The sequence below is a fragment of the Grus americana genome, chromosome 18 (assembly GCF_028858705.1).
Source record: "Grus americana isolate bGruAme1 chromosome 18, bGruAme1.mat, whole genome shotgun sequence".
Lineage (NCBI taxonomy): Eukaryota > Metazoa > Chordata > Aves > Gruiformes > Gruidae > Grus > Grus americana.
The window spans coordinates 1,420,815-1,434,915 of record NC_072869.1 but is presented as its reverse complement, the minus strand read 5'-3'; the positions used below and the strand labels follow the sequence as shown (position 1 = coordinate 1,434,915).

The 14,101-nt window shown below is 65.4% G+C and overlaps 2 protein-coding genes across 3 annotated transcripts; both read left to right on the top strand.

Annotated features, from left to right (window-relative positions):
- The first annotated feature begins 1,483 nt into the window (after positions 1 to 1,483).
- RPL38 (ribosomal protein L38) lies at positions 1,484 to 3,910 on the top strand. Of its 2 annotated transcripts, none has more exons than XM_054847079.1 (5): positions 1,484 to 1,577; positions 1,808 to 1,840; positions 2,221 to 2,281; positions 3,573 to 3,695; positions 3,830 to 3,910. In XM_054847079.1, the coding sequence occupies exons 2-5, from the start codon at positions 1,838 to 1,840 to the stop codon at positions 3,853 to 3,855; spliced, it is 213 nt and encodes a 70-aa protein (XP_054703054.1). In that variant the 5' UTR covers positions 1,484 to 1,577; positions 1,808 to 1,837; the 3' UTR covers positions 3,856 to 3,910. The 2 variants fall into 2 exon arrangements, with proteins under 2 accessions (XP_054703054.1, XP_054703055.1); XM_054847080.1 differs by lacking the exon at positions 1,484 to 1,577 and adding an exon at positions 1,637 to 1,665.
- Positions 3,911 to 5,020: 1,110 nt separating this feature from the next.
- TTYH2 (tweety family member 2) lies at positions 5,021 to 13,855 on the top strand. The gene is made up of 14 exons (XM_054846968.1): positions 5,021 to 5,231; positions 5,920 to 6,092; positions 7,477 to 7,588; positions 8,004 to 8,224; positions 8,323 to 8,418; positions 8,507 to 8,579; positions 8,694 to 8,763; positions 8,911 to 8,966; positions 9,065 to 9,157; positions 9,245 to 9,337; positions 9,427 to 9,569; positions 9,711 to 9,896; positions 10,007 to 10,085; positions 11,995 to 13,855. The coding sequence occupies exons 1-14, from the start codon at positions 5,103 to 5,105 to the stop codon at positions 12,073 to 12,075; spliced, it is 1,605 nt and encodes a 534-aa protein (XP_054702943.1). The 5' UTR covers positions 5,021 to 5,102; the 3' UTR covers positions 12,076 to 13,855.
- Positions 13,856 to 14,101: the final 246 nt, after the last annotated feature.

Genomic DNA, 14,101 nt, shown 5'->3' with positions numbered 1-14,101 from the left:
CAGCCATTTCCCCAAAGCACACGGCGCCGATCACCCCGCTCCAGCAGCCCCCCGCCGCGCCACCCCCCACGTTGGCGTCAGCTCGTAGGCGCTCACCGGGGGTCCCACGGACACCAGTGACCCCGTGGGAGCCCGTCCTGCCACAGGGACCCACGGCCCCCACGGCCCCATCGCCGTGGGGCTGCAGGCGGGGGCTGCTCCGCTCCCCCCGGCTCTCCCCCCCCGGAGTGGATGGGCCCAGGGACGGACGGAGGCTGAGAAGCTTCTCCTGGCACCCGCGGGCAGCTGGGCAGCAACGGGGAGCGGGGCCGAGCCGGAGCCCCTGGCCGTGCAGTGCTGGGGAGCCCCCGGGACAGCCCCGGCCGCGGCAGGGACCCTCCTCACGGGCAGAGGAACGTGCCTTGAATTCCCCCCCCCCAATTCTCGTTTCCGTCCCCGCAACCACGTCAGGCGTTTGTCTTCCCCGATGGTTTATTCCCTTTTTATTCCCTTTTTATTTGAACCATCATCAGGCAGTGACCGTGCCGGGTCAGGATGCCACGCCAGCCGCACGGGACCCACCAGCTCCATCAATTCCCTCTCTCCATCCCGGGAATGCCAGACCCGGACAAGCTTCCCCGCAGCCCCCAAACCCCTCCTCACCCGGGGGGGGGGGGGGGTCTGGCCCCTCCGTGTGATCACCCAAGTTGGGGGCCCCTGCATGGATGGGGGGTCCCTGGCATGGATCGAGGAGCTCCAGCGCTCACGGGCAGCACAGGGCACGCGGTGTCACGTCCCTTGGAGCCAGCGTGGGGTGGGCGACCCCCCCCAAAAGCACATCCAGCACGAGACTTCAGGGCAGAGCTGGGAACTGCGGCCAAGGGGAGGGCATGCAGCCCCCTGCCCCCATCATCCCCACTGTCCCCACTGCACCCCATCACCCCGCTGCCCCCACCCAAGCACAGAAGCACCCACAAACCAGCACCACTGAGCAGCACCCCAGCATCCCCAAATACCCATCCTGACCCACATAGGGCTCGGCGGGATGGGGACGGGGCGTGAGGGAAGGAGGAGGAGCAGGAACAGGGACAGGATGGGGTCCCTTGCCCCCCGCCACCAGCTCCCAAGGATTCTTGCAGGGGTTTGGGGTGGTTTTGGGGTTTTGAGCGTGGCTGAAGCTCTCTCTTGTGGCAAAGCTGATCCATTACAGCCCTGCCCGAGACGTCGAGCCCCAGCATCTCTCGGGGGGCCCCGGCGCAGGGCTTCAGCCCTGCGCCGGGGCCCCCCGAGAGATGCTGGGGCTCGGAAGGCTGCAAACAGCCCGCCCAGGCACCCGTGCTCTTCCTCCGTGGAGGTGCACGGAGAAATCGGGGAGGCCGGGGGTGCACGGTGCTCCTTGCATACCCTCCGTTAGCCGTGCAGCCGGAGCTGAGACCCCGCCAACTCATCGCAGGGACCGGACCCTCCATCGCGATCGCGACGCCGTTATTTTTGTCCGTCCGCCCGAGCCGTAGCGCAGCTCGAGGGGGCGGGGTTAAAGCCCGGATGCGGAAGTGCTCACTTACTTCCGGTCTCTGCGTTAGAGACAGCTGGTTGCTGTGAGTACGGAGTGATGGCGGTGGGGGGGGGGGGGGTACCGGGGGATCCGCCGTCATCCGCGACCCTACGGGACTGGGCGGCCCCGAGGTGGGCTGGGGGAGTAGAGGGGACGCGGGGCGACCCGCTGGCGGGCGGTGGGCGCGGGGCGGGCGCGGGGATGCCGATGTTGGGCGGCCGTTGTTGGGCGGTGGGATCGCGCTGACGCCATCTTGGGTTGTTTCTGTCGCAGGTTGGAGCGCTCTGAGCCCGGCCTGGAACCATGGTGAGGAGGGGGTCGGGTGGGGTGTGCACAAGCCTGGCGTTGTCCCTCACCTCCCCCCGTGCGTTTGTCCTGTGGGGCCGGCAGGGTGGTGAGGGAGGGTGGGGGTCCCTGGCTCCGGGCAGGGTGCAGGGTAGGGATGCTGTCAGCACCCTGCGGTGCTGGGGGTTGCAGTGCCGATCCCCGCGTTGGCACACGGCCCTGCTGTCAGAGCAGAGGTTCTCCCTCACCTGGCTCAAGGGAAGGGAGATGCCCCATGTCCTGGGCGGGAGGGAGCTTGTCTGTGGGAGTGGGGGCTCACAGCCATCCCGGGGTGCTCATAGAAGCCAAGGAGTGAGCTTTTGGCTGCTCTCTGTACACTGAGTCTCTCTTTTACTTTTCAGCCTCGCAAGATTGAGGAGATTAAAGACTTTCTGCTGACGGCCAGGAGGAAGGATGCAAAGTGTGAGTGCCGAGGCCGCTCTGCATGTCTCTGGGGGAGGTGTGGGGCCCGGTGCTCCAGCGCAGGAGCTGTTTGTCCCTGGCCCCGGGGCTGGGGGATGCGTGTCCCCACAGAGGCTGAGCAGTTCCTTGGCTTGGAAGGGCAGCTGAGGGACCCGCAGTGCTGAGGCTTTGTGTGGGCACAGTGTCGGTGAAATTTAAAGTGGCTTTTGCTGAGCGTTGAGTGAGGTCGCTCAGCCGTGCTGGGCAGAGGTCTGTCACCCTGCGGGGGCTCAGGTCTGGACCCAGGCGGCTCCAGGGGCTGGTGCCCTGACACCCACTCAGCCACGCTGCTTCCACTGCTGCCCACCCCGGGGTGTTTTTGCCAAGCCCCAGTCACAGCTGGCTGGAAATTATTTGCAAATATCAACCTGTTTCTGACTTGCTGTAATCTTCAAAAAGCTACACGATGTCAGACGCAGGGGAGTTCTGTCAGAATGACAAGTGAATCATGCTCAAACTCGAGTTTTCTTTTGTTGCAAATACAAAGACCATTATAATTGAAACACTGGAAATGTCTTGTCTCAGTATTTAACAACGTGTGAATATTTTTCCCTCTTTTCTTGCTTATTTGGATCCAGCTGTCACGGGGAAGAGGCTTTTTCCTCTGGAGATGTTTTGTTAACTCACCGGTGTAGGCGAGCAGGGGTAGTTCAACACCGAAACGTTGTTGTAGCTGGTGGCAGCCCCTTCCAGAGCGTTTCTGTGCCTTCCAACTTGCACCAGATTGCACAGCAGCTCTCGTAACGCTGAGCTGCGGGGGCTCTGCCACGGGGAAGGAGAGGAGCTGACCACGGCTCTGGGCGAGCTGCTCGGGTAAAGCGGCCTTGGGGGACATAAAGGCGGTGGGAAGCGCTGGCTGCGGACACAGCAGCCGCCTTACGAGCTCCGGTGCAGCCGTTCGGTTGCAGAAGACGACACGGGTAAATAACAAGCCTGGTGTGAGCTGTCACGCTCTGTTTGAAATTTGTGACACAATCAGTTTTTCACGTTGCTTGTTGTAAACTGCTGCTGCAAAGCAAAATGGCCTCTGAAATAAAGCTGTTGGCTTCAAGAAACCTGCACGGTGTCTCTGCGAGATGCTGGACACTGACTGGGGCAGTAGCTGTTAGAGGCAATGGTATAGAAAAAAATATTTAACTTGGATTGTCTTATGTGCTGGTGGGCCAGGCAGGGCCGCAGCCGTCCTCACGGCTCAGGCGAGAGGGGAGGAGTTGGTGTGGAGTCACCGCTGACCTGTTCCTTAATCCCGCAGCGGTCAAGATCAAGAAGAACAAGGACAATGTGAAGTTCAAGGTGCGCTGCAGCCGGTACCTGTACACCCTGGTCATCACGGACAAGGAGAAGGCCGAGAAGCTGAAGCAGTCCCTGCCCCCAGGTATCCCTCGGTGTCTGGAGGGACACGTCCTGCGCTGGGGGCGACGGGCGGTCTGTCGAGGTGGGCTGTGAGGACCCCTCCTGTGGGGGGTCCCTGCCGAGGCCCCATTAACTCGTCTCTTTTCTTCTCCCCAGGTCTGGCCGTGAAGGAGCTGAAATGAGCTGCTCGTGTCGGTTTCTCCACCTTTGTTATAATAAATAAAATCCCAAACTGTTTCCCGGTGTCACATTTGTCCTTTCCTAGAGCACAGGGCTGGAGGAGGAGGAAAGGGTCTCTGTTCCCTGCTGCTGGAAGAGTTTTGCAGCGGAAAAATCAGTCCTCGCTTAAAATCAGTTTTCCCTGCCGGTTCCTGACAGAGGCCCTGGCTGCCGTCCCCGTAGTGGGGTCAGTGGCGCTCGGCAGGGGCCAGTTCTGCCATGGCTTTATGCCAGGGAAGGTGCTGGCCATGGTGTCACCAGGGGACGCCTGGCAGGGCATGTGGGGGCTGCGGAGCTGCCTCGCTGCTCACGGAGTGGTGCTGGCCGGGTGCCTGGGGACCGGTGGATCGTGCCTGCCAGAGCGGGGTCTGAGCAGGCAGGTGTGCCATGAGTGTCCCTTGGGCAGGGTCCCCTCCCTGCAGCACCTGGCCCCGGGGCGGGGGGGGTTGTGCCCCTATAGCAGGGAGGGGATGGGGAGCAGTGCCCCTATAGGAGGGAGGTGGTGGGGTGCAGTATGCCTATAGAAGGAAGGTGGTGGGGTGTGGTACCCCTGTAGAAGGAAGGTGATGGGGTGCAGTGCCCCTATAGCAGGAAGGTGGTGGGGTGTAGTACCCCTATAGGATGCAGGATGGGGTGCAGTACCCCTATAGGAGGAAGGTGGTGGGGCACAGTACCCCTGCAGGATGGGGTGCAGTACCCCTATAGAAGGAAGGAGATGGGGTGCAGTGCCCCTATAGCAGGCAGGAGGGGGTGCAGTGCCCCTGTAGCAGGAAGGAGATGGGGTGTAGTACCCCTATAGGATGCAGGATGGGGTGCAGTACCCCTATAGGAGGAAGGTGGTGGGGCACAGTACCCCTGCAGGATGGGGTGCAGTACCCCTATAGAAGGAAGGTGGTGGGGCACAGTACCCCTACAGGATGCGGGATGGGGTGCAGTACCCCTATAGCAGGCAGGACGGGGTGCAGTACCCCCATAGAAGGAAGGTGGTGGGGTGCAGTGCCCCTGTAGCAGGCAGGAGGGGGTGCGGTACCCCCACAGGGGGAGCACTGCGCTGTGATGGGGTGCGGAGCTCCCACACACGGTCCCCGATCCCGTGGGCGGGGCGGGGCCAGCGGGGCGGGGGCGGGGCCGGGGCGGGGCGGGCAGAGCCCCGCGGCGTGGCGGCACCCCCCGCCATCGGCGGCCCCAGCCCCGGCCCCGCCGCCCCGCCATGCCGCCCGCCCGCGCCGACTACCTGGCGCCCTGGTGGGCGGCCTGGCTGCACGGGCTGCCGCACCGCGGCCTGCGCCTCCAGCCCGTGCCCGCCGTCTTCCGACCGCGGGACCCCGACTACCAGCAGGTACCGGCACCGGGACCCCCCCGCTCCGCGCGGCCCCCCCCCCTCCTCTCCCGGCCCCCTCCCCGCGCGAGGCCCCGCGCCCCTTGGGGGGGGACGGAGCCGTTCCCGGGCAGGGGTCCCGCTTGCCGCCGGGGCTCCACCCCCCCAGCGCCGCTTTGCCCGCGGCGCGATCGCCCCTTTCATCCGGCGGCGGCCGGCGCCAGCTCTGATCTCACGGCCGCACAAAGCGCCCTTCTTCCCCGGGCCGGCAGCGGGGGCGCGGGGCCCCCCCGCCGGGCCAGCCGGCACCGGCACCCCCGGCCTCCCGCTGCCGCGGGGCAGCGCCGGTTCTGCGGGACACACACACCCCCCACCCCCCCGGGGGTACAAAGGGGGCGAGCCCTCCCCTTGGCGCTGCGGGGCTCTCGGCGGTGCCGTGCACCCGCTGCAGCCCCCCGACCGCCGTGACCCCTAAAGGGGGGGGAGGAGGCAGCGCCGGTTCCCCACCACCCCTCGGGGGGGCTGCTGCACCCCAACCTCTGCGCCCCCCAGCTTGGCGGCCCTGCGTGGGGACAGGGACTGGGGCGCTTCCTCTTTCCCCGTGTGACCGTCCCGTGGGGCGCTGGACGTGGCTGCATCCTGCCCACCGCTGGGTGCTCCGCTGCACGTGATGGCCACGGGCACTGACTGTCCCCTCTCTCCTTCCCAGTCGCTGCTTTTCCTGGGCTTGGTGGCTGCCGTCTGCCTCGGCCTCAACCTCCTCTTCCTCACCGTCTACCTGATCTGCCTGTGCTGCTGCAAGAGGGACCGGGAGCCTGAGACCAAGCGACCCCACTCCTGCTGTGTCACCTGGATGGCCGTCACCGCCGGGCTCATCTGCTGGTGAGGACGGGGATGAGGACCCGGTGCTGTCCCCCCATCGCCCAGGGAGCTCTACACCCCAGCCACGAGTCGCTTTAATTAGATCTGTGCCATTAAATATGGTCCATCCCTGCCTCCCTCCCCGTGGCTGCCGATGCCGGGGTAGCCCCGGGGACCAGCTGCGGGCCAGCCCTGTCCCTGCCAGGGCCGTGCCACCTTCCCGGCTAATCCCGGGTGGGAACGGGGCCGGGTCACTAATCCCAGCCCAGAGCAGATGGCGGGCAGCAGCGTGACCCAGCTGGCAGGTCCCGCGTGCGCATGGCTTTAATTGCAAACAGCAATTAGACGAGGGGACGCTTCTTCACCCAGCAGCACTCTGGTGGCTTTCCAAGCCAGTCTTGGTTTTTGGCAGCCCATGGCCGGGAGGACCTCCCGCCAGCCGGCTCGTGTGCCCCCTGGCAGGCCTGGCCTGGGGGGGACGGGATGGGGCACGGGGCCCTTTCGCTGCCCGGCCACGACCCGCTCTCCAGACAAAGGGGCTGGTTTTGCCTGGGCGGAGCGAGATGGCTGCCTGTGAGCATCGTACGGAGCAGGGAAATGGCACTGATGAACTCAGCGTGCTTTCCCCAGGATCCCACCCCCGGGTCTTCCCGCTCCTCCAGCCTCAGGGCACCCCACGAAGCGCAGCAGGAGGGCTGGGGCGCCCGCCAGCAGAGATCCGTCTGCAGCTCCCCGGGGGCTTGGAACCCCACGCCAAGCCTGTTTGTGGCCATTAGAGGCCTAATCATGGCGAGTGGGCCGGTGCGCCAGCAGAGAGGGAGCACCGCGTGCACCGGCTGCGTGCGGGCACGTGCCTGGCCAGGGCAGGGGCACGTCCCTCCTCGAAGCCGGCTCCAACATCCAGCCCGGCTTCACCCGCTGGTGCCCCAGGTGCTGGGGAGCACCAAAGCAGCCGCGGTGAGCTCACCACCCGGCCTGGAGCGGCTGCGGCACGGCCCCCAGCCCGCCACCCGCCTCCCCTGCTGGGGCTAAGCCCAGAAGCAGGTTTAATGGGGAGCGGCATCGCTTCCAGCGGATTCCCCTAATCTGCTTTGCCCGGCCCCTCCGCCCTCAATCTCTCGGGGTCTGGCAGGAGGAGCTTCAAACCCGCCGTGTCCGGCCTGTGGAGCAGCTCCGGGCTGGGGTGTCCCAGCCCCACGGGCACCAGCAGGGAGCAACGTCCCCGTCATGGTGCTGTCCCTGTCCCATCTGCTTCAGCTCTGCCATGCCGGCGCTGGGGTTCCCTGAAACCAGGATGCTCCAGGGAGTGTCCCCTGTGCAGCCGGGGGTGTCCCCAAGGCAAGGCATCCATGTCGGGGTGGGCATTCCCCTCCCCTCTAATTGGGGGTCCCCTCTCTGCCCGCAGCACGGCCGTTGGCATTGGCTTCTACGGGAACAGCGAGACCAACGATGGGGTGTACCAGCTGCTCTACGCCCTGGACCACGCTAACCACACCCTGACCGGCATCGACTCCCTGGTAGGGCCGCGGGGCAGGGTCCCCCCATCTGACCCCCTTGATGTCCCCCAGGGTCGCATCTATCCTCCATCCTGGGTTTGGGGAGGGAGGCATCCAGCCAGAGGGACCCAGGCATCCTGCGCTGCTGTCTGAGCCCTGCCTGCTCTGACCGAGCCCCTGGGGCAGCCGTGCCGAGCCGAGCGCGGGAGGGTGATGTCACCCCGCAGAATGGGGCCTTTGTGGCCGGGAAGAGGCGGGGGGAGCCGCGGCGGGGCCGTCCCACGGGATAGATCCGGCTCAAGCACGGGGGGGGTTGATGTGGGGCTGCTCTCCCGGAGGGTTGGCATCCCAGAGACGGGGCAAATGGCTCCACCGGGTGCGGGTGGGGCAGCCCCCGGTGCCGTAGCGGCGAGGCTGACCGTCCCGCCATCCCCAGGTAGCGGGCACCACGCTGCAGATGCAGGTGGGCTTGGAGCAGCACCTGGCACGGCTGAACGAGCTCCTGGCTGCACGGGGGGACTACCTGCAGACCCTCAAGTTCACGCAGCAGTTAGCTGGCAGCATCGTCCTGCAGCTCTCGGGGCTGCCTGTCTGGCGGGGCACCAGCGCCGACCTCACCGAGCTGGCCGGCCACGTCGCCTACGTCGAGTATTACCGGTGAGCGGGGCCGCGGCACGGCGGTGGGCTGCTGGAGCATCTCCTGGCGGGGCCGGGGAGGTGGGGACACGCCTGACGGAGCCTTCCTCTGCGCCCAGGTGGTTGGCTTATCTCCTCTTCTTCATCCTCATCCTCACCGTCTGCCTCCTGGCCTGCCTGGGGCTGGCCAAGCGCTCTCGCTGCCTCCTCACCACGTGAGTACCCCACGGCTGGGCTCGGCGCTGCCGGAGCGGGGAGGGGGCAGAGCCGGACGCCGTGGTGCGCTCACCCCTCTCCCCACAGGATGCTGTGCTGCGGGCTGCTGACGCTCATCCTCAGCTGGGCCTCCATGGCCGTGGACACGGCAGCGGCGGTGGTGAGTGGGGCGGGGGGCAGAGGGGTGGCACCGGCGGTGCTGGGGCAGAGCCGAGGGCTGCGGGTGCCCGTGCCGTCCTTCCCAGCCCCGACCACATCCCTCTCGTCCCCGCAGGGCACCAGCGACTTCTGTGTGGCCCCAGACAAGTTCATCATGAACCAGACGGAGAGCGAGATCAGTGCGGGTGAGGGCTGGCCCCGGGGCGTAGCGTGGAGATGAGCTCAGGGCAGGGACCCCGGTGCTCCCCCAAAACCTGCCTGGGGGTCCGGTGTGCTCTGCTGCTCTCTGCCCCCCACAGTGCTCACAGCGACGTCTCCTGTTTGCTTTGCAGAGGTGGTTCACTATTACCTGTACTGTGACCAGAGCCTGAGCAACCCCTTCCAGCAGGTACGGAGGAGCGGGTACCCCATTTCGTGCTGCCTGGGGCAGGGGGTGTCCCCGGGGACCGGGCAGCCCCGTGACCGCTCCCCGCTCCTCCCTCGCAGGCTCTCACCATCTTCCAGCGCTCGCTCACCACCATGCAGATCCAGATCCAGGGCCTGATACAGTTTGCGCTGCCCCTCTTCCCCACAGCCGAGGTACGGGGAGGGGGAACCAGGGTTCCGTGTCCCCCCCTCTGCTCCCTGTCCTGCCCAGTGCTGCCCTGACCCCCTCTTCTCCCACAGAAAGACCTGCTGGGGGTCCAGCAGCTCCTCAACTCCTCGGAGACCAGCCTGCACCAGCTCACGGCCATGCTGGACTGCCGAGGGCTGCACAAGGTGAGGGGGGGACCAGGACAGGGGTGTGCAGCTCCTGGGGTCACCCCCCCACCGCCGCCAGCCCTGCCCCATCCCGTCTCCCGCTGCAGGATTACCTGGACGCCCTTATCGGCATCTGCTACGATGGAGTGGAGGGTTTGCTCTACCTGGTCCTCTTCTCCTTGCTGGTGGCCGCTGCCTTCTCCACCATCATCTGCGCCACGCCGCGCGCCTGGAAGCACTTTGCTGGCAGGTGGGTCTGCCCGCACCCCCTGCCTGCGCGGCCGCCCTGCCTTCACCGGGGGGTACGGGGCTGCCAGTGCGGCGTGAGCTGGGCATGGGGGGAGCTGCCTATGGGGCCGGGGGGGTGAGCACTGGTGCCTCGTCCCCTCAGGGACCGGGACTACGACGACATGGACGAGGAAGACCCCTTCAACCCGCAGGCGCGTCGCATCGCCACCCACAACCCAGCCCGGGGGCAGCTCCGCAGCTTCTGCAGCTACAGCAGCAGCCTGGGCAGCCAGAGCAGCCTGCACCCCCCGGCGCAGACCATCTCCAACGCCCCCGTCTCCGAGTACATGTGAGCCCCCCTTCCTCGGAGGCGCTGCCCCTTGGGTCCCCCCACTTCGGGGCTGGAGCACGGTGGGGGGCTCGCCGTGCCCCCTGCTCTGACGGGCTCTCCTCCTCCAGGAACCAAGCCGCGCTCTTCGGTGGAAACCCGCGCTACGAGAACGTCCCCCTGATCGGCAGAGGCTCTCCTCCCCCCACGGTACGGTGGACGGCCGAGGCCAAATCCTTCTTGTGATGCCCCGTGGGCTGGGGTGGGGGTTAGCGGGGTGGCGAGGAGCCCCTCTGTTCACTGGCAAGCCGCTCGCCTGGGGCACCGACGGGGTCTGCCGGGGTGGGGACGGGGATGGGTGAGCTCGGCCCCCTCCTCCTGCCCTACCTGCGAGCGCATCCCTCCTGCCCGTCTCACTAACCCAGTTCCTGGCAGAGGCTGCGGGGAGAGGTCACCAGCCACGTGCTCAAACCAAAATAGTCTTCCCTTCAGCTGCTCTTCTCTGCTTTATTTCTTATTTATTCTGACTTTCAAAGGACACTTGTCACAGTCACCCATGCACATTTACATTTCCCCGCTGTTTGTTTAAACCCACCCTGTCATTAATGCCTGCTTTATTTCTTTTCTTTAATTTTTTTTTTTTTGCATCAATTATTTTGGAGCTAAGTTGTCCATCAAGAGTAAGTTCAGCTGCTTCCCCCCCCCGCCCCTTGTCCTGGGTCAGCAGCCAGGTTCCCATTCTCCTTCTCCTCGGTGCTTCATCCATCCCCTTTCCCGTGGGGCTGGTTCGCTTTCGGGAAGAGCGTGGAGGGCTCGGGAGGGACGGGGCCATGTTTTGTCCCAAGCATGGCCCAGGCACAGGAGGATTTGCAGCTCCCGTGCGTTGGAAGTGGCAAAGGTCCCCATCTCCATTCCCTTCTCTCCGTAGTTTCCCCCCCCCCTTTTCTGACAGCATTTAATCTGCTTTGATGCCTCCATCCGAAGCAGTAATGCCCCCCCAACCCGGTTCGCCCCTCGTGGGCACAGCCGCGGCACCGCGGTGGGGCCAGGGACGCGGCTCCGGGCACGCTGCTGCGGCAGGGACACCGCGCTCGCCTCTTCCGGGGAAGATTTTTGCCATCAGGTGAAAGCGTGGAGCCGTGCCAGCGCGGGAGGCTGTGATCCGATTGCGCAGACCGGGCAGCTGGCAAGCCTCTTCCTCGGGGGGGGGGACGACACACGAATGGGGGGGATTAATCTGAGCGTTTCTTCCTGCCCTGAATGGTCTAATTTAACCAGGATTCAGATCCCTGAGGAAGGACTTTCATGGTCCAAAATAACAAACTCAGAATAATCTTCCTTAATGCCTGGCTGGGGTGCCCCCCCCGCAAAAGGCTGGAGAAATTTAATTCTGCCCCGTTGGCGGGGGGGGGGGGGTTGGCCTCTGCCTGGGCTCGCTGCTACCCCCTTGCCCAGGCTGGGGAGCCCCGGGGGGTCCAGCCCCCCCCAGCGTTGCAGGCACGCGGTGAGCCCCAGCACACCCGGGGTGGCGGTTTGTGTGTGGACAGGGGAGATCGGGGGGCAAAACTCAGCTTGGGGGAGACCCGGCCCAAGCCTGGGTGTTCCCATGTGCCGGGCCCAAACCCCATCCCGCTCCACCCCCGTGCCAGCGCGGCCGGTGCCTGTGGTGCCGCCGTCCCCGTGCCGGTGTGGGGTGGGGAACTGGAGCCCCTGGGGATCGGACACATCCTGGCTCAGTGATTTGGGCTGAATCTGCTGCCAGGCTGGAGTCGGAAAGGCGGAGGGGGAACCTGGCCGACATCCTGGCAGCGCGGGAAGGGGCAGAGCAGAGCCTGAGGCGTTTGAAGCATCTTGGGGCTCCCCCCGTGAGCTGGGGCTCCCTTCCAGCCCTCGAGGAGGCTGTGAACCAGGTCTGCCCCCCCACCCCCCCCCACCCCTGGGAGCCAGGCAGACGAATTGGGGATGAATACAAGTGGGAAGCAATCTTCCCTCTCCATCCTCAGACGGCTCAGCAGCACATGGCGGTGCAGGGTTGGGTTGGACGTGGCTGGGGGGGGGGGTCTTGGTGGGGTGCACCACGGGTTGGGGGTGCGCTGACCCCCACGTCCTCTCCCCGCAGTACTCCCCGAGCATGCGAGCCACCTACCTGTCCGTCACCGATGAGCACGTCAGACACCACAGCACCGAGTTCCCAGCCTAACGCGCTCGCCCCGAGCAGCTCGCGGGAGGAGAAAATGCCACCGGCGTTTCTGTAACGAAAACCAAAGACACCTGGAAAAGACGCGGTGGGAAGCTTGGCGGCAGCGCCCGGAGGACGAGCCCCGGCGTTGGGGAGCCCTGTGCCCCCCCACGTGCTCTGCGCACCCTCCTCTCCCCTTCGGCAGCTTCTGCTCAGTCTCAAAGTCTTCCTGCCTTACGGCTGACAGCAACTCCAGGGCCGAACACTGGCCGGCAGCGGGGCAGCACCGCAGCCAGGCTCCTGGTGCGCCGGGAAGACCGGAGATGCTTCACGTCCCTGTATCAGCTTCTCCTTCCCGCCTGCCCCAGCTCGGGGACGTTCTGTGCCACGGAGAGGAGGCTTCTCCAGCCCCCTCTGCCCGGGACCACGGGGTGCCCCCCAGCTCCAACCCCTCGGGGAGGGGTGCGCAGGGCAGCGGCTCCTTCGCTCCTGTAGCAATGCAGTACCAACCACTAGTGATCCCGGCCCCTTCCCGGCGCCCGCCAGCAGCTTTGCCACCCCCCGACGGTGACACCGGCTGCTCCCCGCTGCCATGGCATGGGCAGAGCTGGCTCCCCGTGCCTCCCCCCTGCTGTTCCCCCTGCCGGAGCCGGGTTCAGAGGCTGTAGAATTAGGGATGTTTTGGCCTTGCTGGTTTTCCTTTGCTTTGCTTTTGGGTTTTATGAGTTCTCCACAAGGCAGAGGTGTGCTGCCTCTGCCCCAGCGTGGTTTTACTGCGGTGCGTTGTCCTGGCAGGCGTTTGGCTCTTGTGTAGGCTCTTTTTGGTGATTCGGCTCCCCGGGGCAGGCAGGCCGGCAGTGCGGGCTGGGGCAGGCTCCCCTCCTTCTGCAGGACTGCCCTGGGGTTCGGGATATTCGGGCATCCCTGGGGCAGGATGCTGTCACGGGGAGGGGAGGGCATGGTCCTGCCACTGCCCGACTCGCCCGGCGTTGCCAGGGTTTGGGCTAAGAGGCTCGGGGGGCCGAGGAGGAAGAGGGAACCGGCGTGAGCCAAACCGCATCCTTTGTGGCTGCCCGTTTGGGAAGCTCGGGAGGATGCGAGCAAAGGCCCCTGCCCCACGGCAGCCTCTCCGCCGACTGGGGATGGACCCAGATCTCCCAGCCCAAAGGGTGCAGACAGGGCGATGGGTATTTTCCTGCCCACTCGCCCCTCAGGTCCGTCTCCCCCCACCCAGGGCGAGCTCAGCTCTCCTAACCACGTCCAGCACCGCAGCGGTGGCTTAGCCGGGGCTGGATGCGCCCCAGGGCTCTTCCTCCCTGCAAAGGCCATACCTTGCCGTGGGTGGGCAAAGGCTTTCCCTCTGATTGCAATTAGCGGCCACCTCCTGTGCCGCTGCTGGTGGTTCTCCATCCCTTGCTCCCTGCTTTGGCTAACAGTGCTGCAGCCGGGCAGACCCCGGGGTGGCCGGGCTGTCCCCCTCGGGCGAGCTGGGGGGGTCTTACTTGATAGCAGTGACTCACTGTGTCTTTTACAGATAACGTGTACGTACCCTTCGGTCCCCTCACGCCCTCTGTCCATGTTACGTGTGACTAGCATTACTTGCTGTTGGAAACTTCCAGGGGATTTTTTTTTTTTTTTTTTTTTTTTCAGCTTTTAATGTTTCGATGTAACGGTACTGGTAGAAGAGCTGGTTTTAAGCGCATGTGAACTAACCTCATCGGGACTCCGACGAGGAGCTGGAGTCCAGCCTGATTTGTATGTGCCCTCTGGGGGAAAAGAAAATAAACACTTGTACTAAACTTATCTCCTCCTCACGGGTTTCTCCAGGCTGCCGCCGCTTTCCCTGCCGCTCTGCCATGCCGGCTGTGCTGTGCCGGGGCTGCGGGCCCGATGCGAACGCCCGGCTGCAAGCGCTGGTCCCAGCGTTTCTGTGCAATCAAGGCGGGTTTTAATTGGGCTTAGCTCCCCTGGCTGCAGCTTGGGCTGGTTTGGGCTGTGGTGAGGGGGCGGCTGGAGCGGTTTCAGCGTGTCAGTGTGGGGGGACGTG